This window comes from Chaetura pelagica, unplaced genomic scaffold, assembly GCF_000747805.2.
Source record: "Chaetura pelagica isolate M959 unplaced genomic scaffold, ChaPel_1.0 scaffold890, whole genome shotgun sequence".
Classification (NCBI taxonomy): Eukaryota; Metazoa; Chordata; class Aves; order Apodiformes; family Apodidae; genus Chaetura; species Chaetura pelagica.
The window spans coordinates 119,210-137,685 of NW_009951785.1; the positions used below are offsets into that span (position 1 = coordinate 119,210).

Here is an 18,476-nt window from a genome sequence, read left to right on the forward strand (position 1 = left end):
TGAACTTCTTCCCTAGAACACCTTCTGTGTCTGGTTTCATCTGCCTGCTTTTATCTTTTGACTTCTTTGTCAAAACCTGCTCAAACTGGTACTTATTATGTGTCCTGACCCTGAAGGTAAAAAGCTGCTCAGGTTCCATCCTTGATTTTTCAAGTAAATGGGTATCATGGGATGGTTTGGGCTGGTGGGACCTCAAAGCTCATCTAGATCCACCCCCCTGCATGGGCAGGGACACTTCCCACCAGCCCAGGTTGCTCCAAGCCCCATCCAACCTGCCCTTCAACACTGCCAGGGATGGGGCAGCCACGGCTTCCCTGGGCAACCTGTTCCAGGGTCTCACCACCCTCACAGCAAAGAATTTCCTCTAAATGTCTCACGTACATCTTCCCTATTTGACCTTGATGAGTGAGGTCATCCAGGACAGGCAGAAGCAAGACTTTCTTAGTGATGTTCTTAGTAATATTTTCAGTGCTTTGAACTTGCCAGGCCCCCTGCTTGTCTTTGATGACCCATCACTAGAGAAATATGTGCTCATGGCAAAGCTGGGGTGATGTCCAGTGTCCATGCACCAGCAGAGATGTACTGAAAGTATTTTGCTGAAGTGTTCAGTATTCTTCTCATGTCAACCATGCACCAGTACAGCATTTTTTCCAGTATTTCAAGGCTAATCTGTTTTCTCCCCAACTTTCCCATTTATTTCTAACAGTGGTTTGATGCCTCCCAAGAGGAGTCGAGGGAAACCAGCTCTGTCTCGGGTGCCCTTCTTGGAAGGTGGAAATGGAGACTCTGATTTCAGCAGCTCAGGTGAGAACAGCTGCAGAGCAGCTTTGGGGAACACCCTGCTCTTGGTCCCACCACACTGACAGATCCTCTGCACCAGGGGAACCAGCCAGGGACCAGTCCTGCAAGAACTATTCAGCTTATAAAGTCAGAGCACTGACCTGCCTGTGTGTTATAGAATGAGTTTAGTTGAAAAAGACCTTTAAGATTCAAAGTCCTTTAAAACAGGCTGGGAGAGTTGGGGTGTTCAGCCTGGAGAAGAGAATGCTCCAGGGAGACCTGAGAGCACCTTCCAGTGCCTGAAGGGGCTCCAGGAAAGCTGGGGAGGGACTTGGGACAAGGGCAGGGAGGGATGGGATGAGGGGGATGGATGAAAAGTGGAAGGGGGGAGACATTAGGACATTGGACATGAGGAGGAATCTCTTTGCTGTGAGGGTGGTGAGAGCCTGGCCCAGGTTGCCCAGGGAAGCTGTGGCTGCCCCATCCCTGGGGGTGTTGAAGGGCAGGTTGGATGGGGCTTGGAGCAACCTGGGCTGGTGGGAGGTGTCCCTGCCCATGCAGGAGGGTGGATCTAGCCCCCCTGGTCCCATCCTCCTGCCACCCTCCTTTAGAAGCTGATGAATATTCCAGTGTTTAAGAGTTTATCTGGAGCTACAGGCATGTTCTTAGACCCATGATTTAGGAGCCTGTGGCTCTGTCTTGGTGCAGACCATGCCTGGACACCCCCCGTGGCCGGGCTGAGTCGTGCTGCACCTCCCAAGTTTATCATAAGCTTCCTGCAGATGAGATGTGTGTCTTGAGCCCCTTGCCAGGACTCACCCTCCTAATCCATGTCTCCTTCTGTCCCTTAGGCAGGACTCTTCTGATGTCCTATGAGAATCAGGCTGAGCTGGAGCCTCTGGAGCTTGTGTGGGCCAAGTGCCGTGGCTACCCCTCCTACCCTGCCTTGGTAAGTGCCCTTTGCTCCTCAGCCTCTACCCACAGAGCAGAGAGCCCAGAACACAGTGCTAGAATGTAGTGGAACCAGGCAGAAAACTTCCCAAAATCCTGCAAGATGGGCTTGTTGGGGTTTTTTCCCCCCTTTTGCACAGTTAATTTTCCTCATTGTTGCAGAGGATTCATAAAACATGGGTCTCTCAGGGACAGGAGGGGATCTTCCCTCTCCTGCTCACTCTGCAGCTGTGGGGCAAGTGATCAGTGCTCAATTTTCCTTTCCCACCCTACGTAGATTTTAATTGCTTAGCTGGGATAAACTGAAAGAACTGGGGGAGGTGGAGAAAGCATTTTTCTGCAGCACTGGAAGTGCCTAAATCTCCTTTCCCTGTGTCACCAGATCATTGATCCCAAGATGCCACGCGAGGGTTTGCTCCACAATGGAGTCCCCATCCCAGTCCCACCCGTGGATGTGCTGAAGCTGGGGGAGCAGAGGCAGACAGAGGCAGGAGAAAAGCTCTTCCTGGTCCTTTTCTTTGACAACAAGAGAACCTGGTGAGTGTGTGGAGGCAGGTGAGGGCCTGTGGTGAGGGCGGGAAGGTTTAACATCTCCCGTGCTGCATGGGAGTGTCCAGGGGTGATGATGATGTTACATGTACATTGGAGAACTTAAACCAGAGTCTAAATGAGGAAGCCAGCCCAGCTTTTCCCTGGCCCAGGAGCATCACATCCAGCTGCTCCAATTCCATAGGGAACAGCCCAGTGTCCTTCACCCAGGGGGTCACATCACCACAAAAACCTGGGGCACGCAAAGAGCCGATTCTGTAGTCAGAACCTGCAGCGAGTTAGAGAGGATTTGACTTGAAACCAGCAGCAGATTGAGCAGCCAGTTGCACTGTGCTCTCCTCTCCCCTGCAGGCAGTGGCTTCCCCGTGACAAAGTCTATCCCTTGGGCGTGGATGACACGGTGGACAAGCTGAAGATGATGGAAGGCAGAAAAACCAGCATCCGCAAGTCTGTGCAGGTGGCCTATGACCGAGCCATGGTCCACCTGAGCAGAGTGAGGGGGGATCACCCCTTCCTCACCTCCTCTTACCTGTGAGGCCTCAGGGTGCCTGCTCCTCCTTTTCCTCCAGACCTGGAGCCAGGTCTTCTCCTCCTCCTCCTCCACGGGTGGAGAGGATGGTCTCATGCGCTGAGCGGCCGGGGAACGTTCCCAGCAGCTCATCACTCCTCCAAGTACCCTGAAATGTGCCAAAAAAAAAGCCTGTCCAGCTTCTCTCTGAATGTGTCTTGCTGAAGAGCTGGCAGGAGGTGAGATGTTCAGTCTACAGGGCCAGGAGTGAAGCAGGTAGGAAAAGCTGCTGGGTGACAGAGCCACGGTGCAGTGGCAGCACTGGGGTGTTGGGACCTCATCCCTGCCCAACTCCCTCCCTGCCACTGGGGTGTTCAAATCCTCAGCCAGCCCCAGTAATTCCTGGGAACCACTGTAACCCAACTGGGATCCACTGTAACCCAACTGGGATCCACTGCAAACCAACCAGAATCCACTGCAAACCAACCAGGATCCACTCAAACCCAACCAGGATCCACTCAAACCCAACCAGGATCCTCTACAGCTGGATCTCTACCCAGATCCTCTACCCAACTGGACTTTTCTTGTGCCAAATTCACCCAAATAACAATCATTGGCCTTTTGATATCTTTTTTAATGACACTGATTGTCCCATCACGTGGAACAACAACAACAACTGGCAGCTGGGAGTTGGTGTGACAGTTTTCCTGCCTACACCTACGTGGTGTTTTCATGTTTGATTTTTCTCATTTCATGTAGAAAAGCTTGAGGTATTTTGCTGACCTTTCCCTCTGCTGCACACACCTCCATGCACAGAAGCACAGAGCTTTAAATACTAAAAGCAAATTATTTTATGTTTGGTTTTGTGTGTGTGTGTCCTAGAAATTTGGTGGCTTGACATTTCCATTCTGATTTCTGTGACTGTTCCAAGAATGTTTCATATCAGGGTTTCCTAAGAGTCTAAGCAAAGATAATTTCTCTTGTAAGAAGTTAATTCTGGAGGTGTCTCATGAGCTGGAGCAGCTTTGCAGGCACTGAGGTTGATCAGGGTTGGAGGGAGATGCATCTTTTGTGTTGGTTTGTGCACATTTGGTGTCAGGCTCCTCTTCCTTTCTTCCCTTTTTTATTTCTCCCCATCTCCCTGTTTTTCCTTTGGCTCAGTTTGGGTTGAAACCAAACATGAACCCACCTGGACCTTTTCACCTTCTCCCACCCACCTGGTTCCTTTTTCCCTGCTCTCCAGAGTTGTTACTCATTAAAAAACCCCAGGACATCCAGCTCTGCAGACAATCCCTGCTTGGTTTTTTTTTCCTGGGGGGGAGAGGGTGGGTTTTCATTGCAAAAAAACCCAAAACCCCCCCAAAACCAACTGATGTTTGGAAACTCGAGGTCAAAAAACCTTTCCAATCAGCCAAGGACTTGGGGAGTTCTCTGGTTTTTTTGTGTCCCCCCTCTTTTTTTTTTTTTTTGGTTGGTTTTCCTGCTTTCCCATTTGAAGAACCAAAGGTGCAGAGCAAGATTGTAGATTGAATCTCATCATTTCACTTTTTAACTCACTATTTTTTTAATTGCTTTGACTTTTTCATACTGAAGAGAATGGGGGGGGGGAGGGGGTGTCAGTCAAAAAGAAATAATACTAATTAAGAATAATTAATAATGACTAGTGGGGACTAATCACTGCCATTTCTACTTGGTCTACTTTTTTAAAAATACCACTTCTTATACATTGGGACATGGAACCACATTTTAGGGAGGATTCCTGTAACATAAAGAGAGAAAGGGGCAAAGGATTTTGTAAAAATGAGAATAATAATAAGAAGAATTATGCCTGTGGAGCGTGGCCAGGGAAGGATGTTTGTGTATATAGCTGTAAAATATTGTTCTAAATTATTTAGACCTATTGTTCACCATTCTTGAAGTCCTCAGTTGTGTTGCTGGGTCTTTTTTATATGCACAATGTGTAATTTATTTCAAGGAACATAACACTTTTCAGGTGGTAGCTCAGCTGTGGACTCGTGACCTGTGTCTCTTATGCTTTAAGATCTTGGGGGGAGTTTAAGGGGGGGGGGGGGGGGGGTGGTTTGTTGTTTGTTTTGGGTTTGTTTTGGTTTTAAATGACATTTTAGGATTTGAATTGGCTGATCCTGCTGTTGCTACTGGGACCTAAACATGATTGTCAGGCTGCTGTAAAGCACAGATTGCTCTATTTATTGTAGAAAGTGAGTTTATTTGCTTTCTAGAATTGTTTATATCAGAGGGTATAAGAGAGGTAATAAGAGAAATCTATGCTTGTAAAGAGAAAAGAAAAGCTAATTTTACCTACTATAATCGGACTGTCTGAGACTATATTTTCTCTCTGAGAAATAAATGTTCTAATGTATAAAAAAATATATATAATTAAAAATAAACATCAGAGTCTTTCTTTGCTGCTGGTGCCCTGAGCTCCAGGATTTCACTTCCCATGAGGGTTTTGTATTGGACATGAAGCTGCCAACCCTGTACTGGTATTTCATAGCATCCCAGACTGGTTTGGGTTGGAAGGGACCTTCAAGATCATCCAGTTCCACCCCCTGCATGGGCAGGGACACCTCCCAGCAGCCCAGGTTTCTCCAAGCCCCATCCAACCTGCCCTTCAACACTTCAATGTCTTTTAAATGTTTTAAAGCAAAAAGAAACCCCTCATCACCCTCCTTTCTCTCCCCCCACAGGCCAAATAAACCCCATTTCCCAAGGACCTGCACCCACCTGCTGCACCATCCCCAGGGATTTGGGTACTTCCTGTGCTGTGCAACAATCTCAGGGTGGCAATTTTGGGAGTCATTTTTGGGGCTTTAAGAAATAAAAGAACAGTAATTGTCTCCCTGTCAGTTATTTCAAGCCTTTATACCTTAATGTAGGGTCCTGGAAGTAGGAAGGGAGTTTATGGTGCAGTGTTCCCTGGCTCAGGGATGGAAGTGAAGGTATTAAAGGGGGAATTCTTCACACTTTTTTTGCCTAATACTCCCACCTGTTGCAAGGAATGAGGAAAAGGAGGATTTAGTAGCAAGGAGCTGGTTCTCTGGAGGAAAATCACACAGAATCACAGCATTATGGAGGCTGGAAAAGGCCTCTGAGATCAAATCCAGCCTAAGACCTGACACCACATCTCCAGACCATGGCACCAAGTGCCACCTCCAGCCTTTCCTTAAAGGCCTCCAGCCCCCCCTCAGCCCAGCTGCTGCTGGTGACATCCCTGCTGACACTTTTGGGTTGAAATGACATATTAATAAAATAGCTCCCCCCTCTCCTGCCCCATTTTCTCCTCCTACAACACATAAAATTCAGACTTACCCAGTGACTCGGTGGCTCAGAGGTTTCCATGACAATGAGGGACCAGCAGCAGCCCCAGGAGCAAGAGCAAAGAGTCACAGCAAGCAATTCCACCCCTGGCATGAAACAAGTTGTGTGGGGCCTCAGCACAGACGGAGGAAGGAGTTAGGTTTTTTTTTTTTGCTGGTCTGTGATGGGATCCCCATTGGTATCATCACTGGTGGAGCAGGAAACCAGGTCCCCAAAATGAGGCTGAGCCTAATTTTTGTCCCCATTTTTCCCCACCCTCTACTCCTGCCCAAAGCCCCTCATGAAGGGCAAGGCCTGACCCACCACAAACAGTCACCACACCCTTCAGATGTTGGGTTTGGGGTTTGGCTGGGCTTTTCCTTTCTAATTTCCCACGTTAAAACAAATTCGGGGGGGGGGGGGGGGCCCTTCCCCTGGCAGGAAAGCCACAAAAAGGCACACACAGAAATAAAAATGCCTGAGGGGTAGAAAAGAAACAACTCCAGGATCAGAAAACCATTTCTTGAGACACTGTTTGGAGTTTTATTGGCAACAAGGCTCTGCCTTTCACATGCTCAGCCCTGGCCCCGCTGCCCTTTCCCACCAGGAACAGGAATGGAAAGCAGAGGGACCTTCCACAGGCCCCATCACCCCCTGGGAGCACTGGGAGAAGCCTGGATCTCCCCCCTCTCACCTCCAGTCCTTGGCACACGAACCAGCCCATTAAAACATTCCCAGTTGGTTTAAGAGCAGGCAGGGGGAGAGGCCAAGCTGGTCCTTTTCGGCCCCAGGGAGACATTCCAGGAGGAGGGAGGATGTGGGGCTGGGGATCCGGGATCATGGAATCACAGAATGTCAGGTTGGAAGGGACCTCAAAGATGGTTCATTCCCAGATTGTCCCGCCAGGGCAGAGGGTCCCATGGCAGCCTGGATACCCTGTTTCCTTGGCACAGTTCCTTTGCTTCCTGCTGGGATCTCCATCTCCTTGAAACATCCAAATCCCCTTTGCAAGGGACTCCTTGAGATCCAAATTCCTATCACACCTCTTCCTGGTGGATCCAGCTCTGGAAATACCATGGTGGGGGCAGAAATACCTGTGGCTCCAAAAATACACCCCCCCCCACCTCCTCAACCTCTGGAGGGGTCCAAAGCTCCAGGTCTCCATCCCCAGGGGTGGGTGGGGGTGGGAACAAGGTGTGCACCTTATAAATATAAAATCATTATCTGCTACAAACAGAAGACGTATATTGTACATCTTTGACCCATATACACAAGAACACAATATACACAGAACGCCTCAAAGGATCGGGGGGGGGCTTTGCAAGGGGATTTTTGGGGAGATGCAGAGCAGAGCCCACCCTGGGGGAGAGGAGGGGGGAGGGAAGAGGATGGAGAGGAGAGAGGGGCAGCGTGAGGGGGTCTCTCCCAAACCCACAAAGTGCTGGCAGGGGAAGGGGAGGGGGGTCTCCAGACCCTGGGAGTGAAGTTAGGCCCTGAGAGAAACTTCTTGCCCTGCTGCCCTCAGGGATGGGGGGGAGGTTGTGGTTTTTTTTCCAGCCAGGAGGGTCTCAGATAAGGCATTTTCATCTGGGAGTCAGAGTGAAGGGTGTGGGAAGAGAGGAGGGGGCAGCCCAGGGCAGCAAGTGAACACGAGGCAGCGAAGCCAAGGTGGTCCCAGCTGGACAAGAAGGGGTGGAGAGGACAGGAGGGCTTCATCCTCGGCTCAGATGGTCTGGAGAGCTGGATTCCCACGTGCCTCCCTCCCCAGCTCCTTCATGCCTCTCTGGGTGGCCCAGCCTGACATCCTGGAGGGGCCCAGGCAGGGAGGGGCAGACAGGCACAACGTTCAGAGTTAAGACAAAGAGTCCATGTGAGCTTTGTACAGCCAGGAGCAGCTCTGGGCCGGAGTGTCCGAGGACTTGGGACAACAAAAAATGCCACAGTGATCAGATTGGGCCAGGAGGAGGGGGTGGAGTGGGCACAGGGTCCTGGCACCTATCGGCGGTAATGGTTGGGGGCATCTGCAAACATGTACTTGAGTCTGTAGGCTTCTGCCAGCAGGAGTCCAATCTCTTCATTGCCCCAGTGTATCGTGGGCAGGTTTTGTAACAACATCAGAAGGCCCTGAAAAAGGGGAAGGGGCTTAGTTTGGAGGTGGGGGTGAAGGCAGAGTAGAGCTCCAGAGCAGGCTCAGGGCAGCAGGGGCAGCAGTTCCCAGTAACTCAGCTCAGCACACTCGGGTCTGAAGGGCTCAGAGACAGCACCAGGATGTGCTCGTGTCTAGATCCCAGTCAGAGAAGCACCTCAGATGTCCCCAAGTCCCTGAAGTTAAGGGTGCTACCACCTGGTTACAGCTGGACACCAGAAGGCGAACACAAAGCAACTTAGCAGGATCCAGGCTCAAGCGTGGAAGAATTGATAAATCATGGCTGGTTTGGGTTGGAAGGGACCTTTAAAGATCATCTAGATCCAACCCCTGCATGGGCAGGGACACCTCCCAGCAGCCCAGGTTGCTCCAAGCCCCATCCAACCTGCCCTTCAACACTGCCAGGGATGGGGCAGCCACAGCTTCCCTGGGCAACCTGGGCCAGGCTCTCACCACCCCCACAGCAAAGAATTCCCTCCTTATGTCCAATGTCCTAATGTCTCCTCTCTTCCAGTTTTCATCCATTCCCCCTTGTCCCCTCACCACAAGCCCTAGCAAAAAGTCACACATGTCTCAGGTTTGAAGTTCTCTCCTCAGCACTGAGGCTCTAGAAGTTACTTTTAGCCAAAGATCTTGAGACTGCTCCTGGAGCCAGACCTGAGACAATAGCTGTGTCCATGCTGGAATTCCAACCAGAGTGATTCCTTCCCCTCTACCCCCAGCAAATTACCCCCAGCCCCAAGGACTTACTTGGAAGTCTTCCTCATCTAGGATCTCCTTCCTCCACTTGATCAAGAAGGCTGCACAGACATAGAGGTGGAAATGGGAGAATCCTTCTGGCTCTGACTGCAGACAAGACAGCTCAGGGTCAGCTCCTGCAGCTCAGCTGGAGCACAACTTATCATGGAATGGTTTGAGTTGGAAGGGACCTTAAAGATCATCTAGTTCCAACCCCTCTAGCTACGAACCCTTCTCCCAAGTCCCTCCCCAGCTTTCCTGGAGCCCCTTCAGGCACTGGAAGCTGCTCTAAGGTCTCCCTGGAGCCTTCTCTTCTCCAGGCTGGACACCCCAACTCTCCCAGCCTGGCTCCAGAGCAGAGCTGCTCCAGCCCTTGGATCATCTCTTAGGCCTCCTCTGGACTCTCCCCACGAGCTCCATGTGCTTCTTATGCTGGGGGCTCCAGAACTAGACACAGTTCTGCAGGTGGGGTCTCACAAGAGCCAAATAAAGGAGGAGAATCCCCCCTTGACCTGCTGGTGATGCAGCCCAGGACGTGGTTGGTTCCTGGGCTGCAAACCAACCTCCCTGGACACAGCTACTGGGCCACCCCTCACCCAACTGGCTGTAAATGTCCCAGGGCCACACTGCTTTGCTTCCCTGGTCTCCTGAGCTGCACAGGGTGCTGCCAGAAGAGCTTTGTCCCCTTCCCAGAGATGGTCCCAGAGGGAGCAGCCCAGCAGGGAGGGAGCTGCCTACCTGGTAGGTGTCCCAGAGGCGGATGGTGCAGCGAAGGGGCAGCTCCCTCATCAGCAGGTTGTTCATCCAGCGAAAGGCAAACTGCAGGTATTCCACCTCATACTTCCTAAAGTGATTATGTACCTGCTCTGAAACAGCACATTCCACTTACACAGCTGAGGGGACCAGGGTGTCCCAGTGCCCAACTGCCCCCCAGTCACCAGCTGTCAGACCTGGCTTCCCCCAACACCTCCACTCCTCTCCCTGGTCAGCAAATACCCCTGTCCCCAGGGGGTTTCTGGCTGACTCAATCCTGTCCTGCTTCCCTCTGTGTTGTAGGTGAGTGTCTAGTACCTGAGGGTACTACTGGCTAAGGAGACCTCCTGCTGTTGTGACAAAAGAGCCCCCAACCTGCTCAGATCCCCTTGTCACCTACCATCAATCCGGCTGACCAGCTCCTCCAGGGCTTTGACTTTCTTCTGGATGCCTGGCTGTGCAAAGGTGTAGTTATCCTGTGGGAAGAGGCCACGAGTCAGAAGCAGCAGCTCTAACAACAGCTTGAAATGACCAAAACCAGATTCCCAGCTCCACAGGGAACTGATATCCCCATGAGTTGAGCAGACAAGGCTCTTGAGCACCAGGATAATGAGTCAGGACAGTGCATGGTGGACAAGCCACAGCATCTTGTTCCCCCAGGATTTCATTTAAAAGATGTAGCTCAGGGATGTAGCAAAATGTCCCTGATGTTACAATACCCAGTACCCAGAGGTCAGAAGTCCAGGCTCACCTGTATCCCATCCAGCAGCTTGCTCATGCACCAGAAGCTGTCAGCTTCGATGCTCCCCAGAACATCCTGGGACAGGTTGGTCACATCAAAGTTCTCCACGTCTTCCTCTGCAAAAGAGAGGGAAGAGCACGAGGATGAGGGACACCAGGCAGGTCACTGGACACACTGAGGAGCTTTTATCAAGGCAAGGCAGAGCAAGAGGCACTACGAGGCCCTGTGTGCCACCTGAGAGCACAGTACCCATGCACTGACCTACTTCTCCAAGGCAGGAGAAGGGCTGAAGGAGCTCAAAAGGCTGAGCTGCCAGACCTGAGGGCAGCCCTGCTCCCCAGGGGACTGGGGGAGGGACCCCACAGCACTGCTGCTGCTGTCAACCCTCAGCAGTGAGGGTTGTGCATGGAAAAAGCTCCCAGCATATGAGACCCCTCTTGCTGGAGCCCATCCTGCCCTGGCTGTTGGGAGGTGTCACCACAGGGACAACTGGGAGAGGTGAGGAGGGGGAGGTTGTGCTGAACAGCCCAACCAAAGCCAACAGCTCATAAACTCCCACCTCTGCCTGTAAGCTCTGGAGCACACAGGAACACCAGAGGCCCTGGTGAACTGGGATGGTCCTGCCAAGGCAGCTGCTGTGGGAGGCAGCTCCAAAGGCTCTGGCACCAGGAAAGGTGGTGGGGCAGCTGAGCAGAGGAGCAGCTGGCAGCACAGTGGGTGCCTTCTAGCATCTTGCAGTCAACAAAACACCTGCTCTGAAAGGAGAGTTGGGGCAGCAAACCCAAGAGGTTTAAAAATGGAGCCAGAGCTGGTGCCAACTTCCTTCCCAGAGCCAGCTTTCTTTGTGGACAGGGGCTGCTCCAGCCACACAGTCTGTTCCCTTTCCCAACGGGGACACAGCTTGAAGAACTCAAGCAGAATTGCTTTTGGAGAAGCAGGGTCTCCTTATACTTCACTCATTCCTCCTAGACCAAGAACTAGCTCCAAGCCCAAGCTCTGCAATCAGGGTCCTCCCCTCTCCCAGTTCTGTGTATCAGGGCTTTGCCCAAACTTCCTAGAAGATCCCACTCTCCTCCAGGCTGCAAGGAATACTGCATCCAGCTCTGGAGCTTCCAACACAAGGACATGGACCTGTTGGAGCATGTCCAGAGTAGACCATGAAAATGATTTAAGGCCTGGAGAAGTTTGGGTTGTTCAGCCTAGAGAAGACTCCAGGGAGACCTTAGAGCACCTTCCAGTGCCTGAAGGGGCCTGTAGGGAGGCTGGGGAGGAGCTGTTCACAAGGACATGTAATGATAGGACAAGGGGTGATGGTTTTAAGCTAGAAAAGGGTAGATTGAGGTTGGACATTAGGGAAAAGTTCTTTCATATGAGGGTGGTGGATCAGTGGAACAGGTTGCCTGGAGAGGTGGTGGAGGCTCCATTCCTGGAGACATTCAAGGTCAGGCTGGATGGGGCTCTGAGCAATGTGGTCTAGTTGGAGATGTCCCACTGGACTAGATGAGCTTTAGAGGTCCCTCCCAACCCAAGACATTCCATGATTCTAAGGAGGTTAAGTTCACTCAAGGGCAACTCCACCCTCAGCACTTTGACTTCCACGTAGCTCAGCAAGGTTATGAAACTGAAGTCAACTCAACCAGGCAGCAAAAATACAAGAAGAGGCCAAGAACCCACCACCCCCTTCAGCAAGGCAAAGCTTTTCTGCTGCCACTTCCAACACCCTGGTGGAGAGGCAGCACCCTGCTTCAAATAGCAAATGGCACTTACCAACATACTCAGAGAGGAACACAACAAAGAAGGGTGTGACCAGGTCGTTGATGCCCTGTACGTAGCCACTGGCCGGGTGGCGAATGGCCCAGATAAACAGGATCCTTTCAAAGATCTAGGGAAGAAGAAGGGACAGCAGGAACCTGGATCAGCTGTGCACCAAAGCAAGGCACAAAAGGACAACTGCTGAGCTCAGGGTAGAGAACATGGCCTGCCAGGCTTTTCTGCAACAATACAGGTAAGAGAAGAAGGACACAAGTCCTAGGAGAAACTCCTGGGTGATCCACAGCTCCCCCAAACATCCCAGCCCACACTTCCGGAACCAGGAAGGCTCCTCAAAGCCTCCACTTGAAGAAACACAGACAACACCAACTTTTCCTGATCCAGGAGGCTTAAGACCCTTCCACCCACAGGGCAGGGCTGCCTGCCAGCAGAGCAGCACACCTTGCTGAACACCATGTGGCAGCTCAGGCTGTTCTGTTAGCAGCCCAGAGCTCCCAAAACCCATCACAGACTGGGAGAGCTCCCAGCACAGCAACCTCCACCCAGCAATCAGCATGTTATTTTCAGACTGGGCCCCAGCCCCAGGACACCATGACAGAATCACAGAATCTCAGGCTGGTTTGGGTTGGAAGGGACTCTAAAGATCATCTAGATCAACCCCCTGCATGGGCAGGGACACCTCCCACCAGCCCAGGCTGCTCCAAGCCCCATCCAACCTGCCCTTCAACACTGCCAGGGATGGGGCAGCCACAGCTTCCCTGGGCAACCTGGGCCAGGCTCTCACCACCCTCACAGCAAAGAACTTCCTCCTCATGTCCAACCTAAATCTCCCTCTTCCAGTTTTAATTGATTCCCTCTTGTCCTCTCACTACAAGCCCTAGTAAAAAGTCCCTCCCACACCTCCTGGCCACCCCTCAAACCCATCCCTGGGTTTCTCACATATTGCTTGGCCTAAAGAGGTTCTGTAGCACAACAGAACCCCTGTGATGCTCCAAATGCCTTGAATTTGTCTCAAAACTAAAGCTTCAGGCTGTCTACCAACCCTTGGCTACATCTCACCACAAAAGAGCTGATCCCATAACCCCTGAGCTCCAAGTCTGATCTCTTTCAGAAACATGGGACAAACCCAAAGAGTTTCAGCATGTGTTTGCATCAGGGAAGCTCCTCTGGCTGCTGCTCTAACTCCACACACATGGGGCAGGAGCTTCACTCCCTCTTACCTCCTGGACAAGTGGCTGCTGGAAGAGGGGGATGAGTGGGTTGGTCCTTGGAATGTCAATGTGGATCTGGAAGAGAGGGTGGGTTAAACACACCAGTCTTGCTTTCCAGGGGCACAATAACTCATCCCAAGGGGGGAATCCACCCCTTAGTCCCCTCTAGTGACAGCTGCACTTGCTGGCAAGCACAGCAGGGGCTACAGGTGGCAGCTGAACTTGAAAATCATCCACAGTTTTATTTCCAGTCTTCTCTGCTCAGGTGGATGGAGCTGGGGTCTGAAATCAAGTTATCCCACCACTTTAGGGAAGGCTTGAACTAAACACCTCCTAAGAAAACAGGCAGAAACACAACACCCTGTCCCCAGGACTCCCAATAGCTACATGTCCAAATAGCAGGTCCTAACATGATCCCAACCACATGGAGAAAGAAGAGGGAGGGAAGGGACACAACCCAGGCAACAGGCAGAGTACTGGTACCTGCCGGTAGGTGTCCTGGTGGTGCTCCTCGTTCCGGGAATCATAGTACTGCTGGATGAAGCCAAAGTATTCCTCCCTCTTGCGCTGCAGGGTCAGCTTCCGCCGCTCCGTGTTGGCAGGGAGATAACCCTGCAGCAGGAGAACCCCTGTCAGGGCAGGGCCTGCTCCCTCAGCACAGACCAGCCCCCCCAGGGATGCATCCAGAAGCATCAAGCACAAGAGATTCAGGAGAAGGGGGAAGAGCTTTCACGGGATTTGGCTTCTCCCAGCCCCTGATGCCTTTACTGATCTTGGAACAACCCAACTTTGTGGGATTCAGTTTCCCAAACCAGAGTGAACCCCAAATTCCCAGCCCCTGATGCCTTTACTGATCTTGGAACAACCCAACTTTGTGGGATTCAGTTTCCCAAACCAGAGTGAACCCCACATTCCCAGCCCGGGCTTTGTGCTCAAAGAGGATGCAGGAATTACACTCCCTGCCCAGGAAAAACCCAAGAGCTGAGGCTGGGCACAGACACAAGATGAGCAAACCTGGTTATGGGACACATGAAGGTCCAGGAGTGCATGTCTCTGGCTTGGCATATTCCCCCCAAATTCCTGGATCCCAGCTCCAAGTACTCACTGAGAGGAGGCGCCAGGTGACGGGCCGGACCTCTCTGGGCACACCAGGCCAGCTGCACTTCCTCAGCTCATCTGCAAACGGACAGTGGTGGCAATGGATTAGATCCTAGGGCACGTCCAGGCACCACTATACCTAGAAGGAGAGGAAAGCCCAGTCTGCTCCTGCAGGCTCTGGAGACACTGAGCCTCCAGGAAGGCTCCACATCTGCGACGACTGGGGAGGCGGGTCTGGAGCAAGGGGAGTCGAGATGATTTCAGCTCAGTCTGGGCACAGAACTGATGGAGCAGTGGCTCCAATGTGCCAGAACCATCATTTGTGAGATGGAGAAAGGCTGGTGGAGGACACCATCACCTGCCAACAGAGCAGTTTGTGCAGTCATCCCACTGCAGGCAGTCATTTCATCCACCCTGGAGCAGACCCGGTCACAACCTGAGGTGGGCAGCAGACCCTCTCTGCCCTTCCCTTCCCATCCACAGGCACCTCAGTTTTGCCACACTCACCCAGGTCTGTGTTGTGGCTGGAAAGGAGCTGCAGGAACTTCTCCAGGCGGGTTTTCTCCCTGACTGTCATGGGGGGAGCACCCGAGGCATTTTGGTCAGAGATTCGGGCGACGAGTGGAATGACGGGCCGGAGGGGGAGGGACTGCTGCTTCTGAAGGGGGGTCCTCACACAGGCCTCCTCTGCAAGGAGCAGATGTGTGGTGAGGTGGAGAAGGAGACTGCACCTCTCCAACCCTATCTTGTTCCTCTGGCCACAATCACTGCAGATTTCACCCCCCCAGCAAACAGCACCACTGGCCCACTCCAACGGATCAGGTCCTTTACAGGCATCTGCTGTGGCTCTTCCAGCACTTTTCCCCCCATTTATCCTTCCTTCCTTCCCCCCATTTCTCCTTCCTTCCTTCCCCCCATTTCTCCTTCCTTCCTCTCCTCCTGCATCCAGACACCTAGCTGCCAGTGGATCAGACTTCCCCCTCCACTATGGGAAGCCATAGGCAGAGGGACACAGGAGGAAGAAGGAGCTGTGGAAATCCCAGAAGGACTGACCTTCAGATCTGTCCTCCTCGTAAATAGTGATCAAGCTAATTGCTAATGCAGACAGAGGAGGTGACAGGCTGCCAATGCCACCTGCTGGCAGTAGAGACCTGCTGAGTTATGTCCACAGCACAGGCACCCAAGCAGGGGCTGATACTGCCCAGTTCCCTGTCAAAGCTGCACCTCATCCAGAGCTTTACTAAGAGTAGCACCCTGGGCCACAAGGGAAGCAGGTGGTGAGCAATCCCAAGCAAGTACCTAACAGCTCCAAAATCTCTTAGCAGCCAGAACACAGGATCCTGTGGGACAGACATGCCTGTATGCAGGATATTGAGACTGAAGCATTAAGGCCAGGACCTCAAAAATGGCTCCTTGAAGTAGAGGACACCACAAGGAGGCGAAAGCCTCTGTTGAGCTTATGGGCTGTGCCCCTCACCCATAACATGCAAGTAGTAGTAGCAAGAGGCTGAGTTCAACCAGGAGCAGGAGGCTACTCCTAAGGATGGCTCTTACCAGAGGTCCTGGAGAGCTGGGCCTCACTGCTGGACTTGATGACCTTGCAGTTGGTGGGCACATCGCTGAGAGCCGACTGGGTCCGCTCAGGTTTCGCCCGCAGCTTGCTATGGTTCTCCAGAACCTGAGCTGCCGTGGCCTTGGCCACTTTAGAGTTCAGAGTTTGCAAAGAGGAAGAGGAGGAAGAGAAGTCCTCATCTTCATCATCGCCAATGTCCCAGGCATCACTGGTGTTACGGGCAAACTCATGAAAGCTGGAGGCCTTCTTGCTTTTCATCGGCAGCGCGTTGGCCTTGGAGCGGTCCTTGATGAAGCTGGGAGCCAGAAGGAAACAGAATCAGAGCCAACACTGTTATTCTAGCCTTCCCTACATCCTTGCTTCAATCAGCCAGGCCCTTTTTCCAGTTTCCCTGTTCCTCCTCCCAAACCCAAGGAATATTAAGTCCCTCCGGGCTGCCAGGAGGCAGTGCCCAGTACGATGGCAGGGGACGGAGGTCACAGTGGCAGCAGCCAGCTGGAGAGGTGCCAGGCTTTCTGGCTCAGAAGGGCAAACGGGAGAGACAGATCATTCCTCCAGCTCTGCCTCCCTCCACCCTAGAAAAAAAACCTGGTAGATTAACACCCCCCCCAAAAAAAAGAAACAACAAGCCTTGTGACCTGGGAAGAGGCATCTCGGGGGTCAGACCGAGCTGGTCTGTGCTCGGGGATGGTCCCGATCCAGCTGTGATGGCTCCCAGCAGACAGACCAGCCTGGTTCTTTTCCCAGGCACAGGAGGAGTCTTGGCATTCACCTTTATGCTACAGGAGGCAAAGTCCATCACCTGAAGCGTCACAGAAAAGGGGAAACCTTCCCAGTGACACAGCAGGAGATAGGGACAAGGAGGGAGTTCAGGTCAGCTCTGCCTTTTCCTGCCGGGAAGGGGAGCAGAGGGCTGACACTACTGCTAAAAAAAATACACCTGTCCCCTTTGATGTGGCTGGTGTGATATTGATTTCTGGCCATAAAGGGCACCAGCAAATGAGATTTCCCTGCAAGCTTTCACAGACCTCAAGACAGCACCACTGCTGCCCTACTGGAATAACGCAGGGAATGCTGGAGACCTTCACCCACTGAGCCAAAATCCTGCAAAGCCTCGTAGCCTGTGTCTGCAGGAGACAAACACTTACTTTTTGGTGAGCCTGGGATCCAGGGGAGGATGCTGTGCTCCATAGACAGGTTGGATGCTGCAGGAAGGGGAAAGGAAAACTCAAGACCATGGAAAAAGCCACAGAGCACCCAGGAATAATCTCCTCAGGTTGGACAGGGGTCACACTTCTTGCCTGCTCTTGGAAACTGAAAACAGACCAAAGGCAACTTCAATAACCTTCTGTCTTCAAAGCCTTAGACCCAAAGTGCCACATTCAGCTGAAGATTTGTTCTTTGAGGCAGCAAAAAGAAGCCTTGTTTAAACTCTGAGGTTCCTTCCAGCCTGAGCTGGGATTTGGGATCTGCTCTTTTCTGTACCAGTGACCACGTGTCCCAGTCCCCCTGCCTCACACACTGTCACTCATTCTCTTCTCCATCAAGAGCATTTCCAGGTTTGGAAATTCTAAGCCTCGTGTGACAGGGGAAGACTCTATCCAGTGACAATGAGGGTCCTCTGCAACACGTGAGGGTCTGAATCCCAGGCTGGCTCTCAGGATCGTAGCCAACACTGCAGGGAAGCAGCAGCTGATATGGGACAAGGTTTGACTCGGGTCCAAATCCCAGATTAATCAACTACTTCCTACGTGGCCTGAAATGAGTCACCAGGTCTCAGTCCCTTGGTTCTTCTCCCTGTGGAGTGGGACTGGTGGGACATAGAAGCCTGAGGGCTGCAGGCACTACCTGGAGTGCATCTCCTTGGAAAGGAGCTGCTACATGAGTGCTCATCACTAGTTTTACAGGCTCTGGATGTGAGACAGGGATCCTGAGTTGCTACCTCCATTTGGGTGACTATTCACAGCCACCCCACCCTGAAAAACCATCTCTGGAAAACAAGTCCTCCCCATCTCCTGCTACACAGCACAGTCCTGCATCCCACAGCAGAGACAAGAGCCCATTCAGAGCTGGCACACAAGGGACATGCTCCTCTTGGTCAACAGAGCTGGCCTGGTTTCCAGGAACTGCAGATGGTGCCCGGTAGTAAAACAAGCAGAGCCCAACAGTGTAGGAGGGGAATGTCAGCCTGGTGCAGCTGGAAGGCAGGCTGGGAACCAGTTGATGCTGGGGAAGTGGCAGGAGTGAGGCACAGAGATCATCAAATCACAGAATGGTTTGGGTTGGATGGGATCTTAAAGATCACCTACTTCCAACCCTCTGCCATGGGCAGGGACACC

At 52.3% G+C, this 18,476-nt stretch overlaps 2 protein-coding genes across 3 annotated transcripts in view; one reads left to right on the forward strand and one right to left on the reverse strand.

Annotated features, from left to right (window-relative positions):
* The window catches only part of BRPF3 (bromodomain and PHD finger containing, 3), an 18,495-nt gene extending 15,680 nt beyond the window's left edge, over window positions 1-2,815 (forward strand). For both annotated transcript variants that reach the window (XM_009996298.1, XM_009996224.1), the window contains 4 exons: window positions 707-804; window positions 1,632-1,729; window positions 2,114-2,268; window positions 2,632-2,815. In XM_009996298.1, coding sequence (XP_009994600.1) covers window positions 707-804; window positions 1,632-1,729; window positions 2,114-2,268; window positions 2,632-2,815 — 535 coding nt within the window. The remainder of the gene's footprint in view (window positions 1-706; window positions 805-1,631; window positions 1,730-2,113; window positions 2,269-2,631) is intronic.
* Window positions 2,816-7,912: 5,097 nt separating this feature from the next.
* TBC1D22B (TBC1 domain family, member 22B) lies at window positions 7,913-17,342 on the reverse strand (the record flags this gene model as incomplete). The annotated part of the gene is made up of 12 exons (XM_009996517.1): window positions 7,913-8,230; window positions 9,003-9,098; window positions 9,729-9,856; window positions 10,144-10,219; window positions 10,495-10,601; window positions 12,253-12,367; window positions 13,476-13,541; window positions 13,950-14,078; window positions 14,572-14,642; window positions 15,072-15,251; window positions 16,119-16,432; window positions 17,286-17,342. Coding segments are annotated over 12 exons (1,468 nt in total), but the record flags the coding sequence as incomplete, so codon positions are not given.
* Window positions 17,343-18,476: the final 1,134 nt, after the last annotated feature.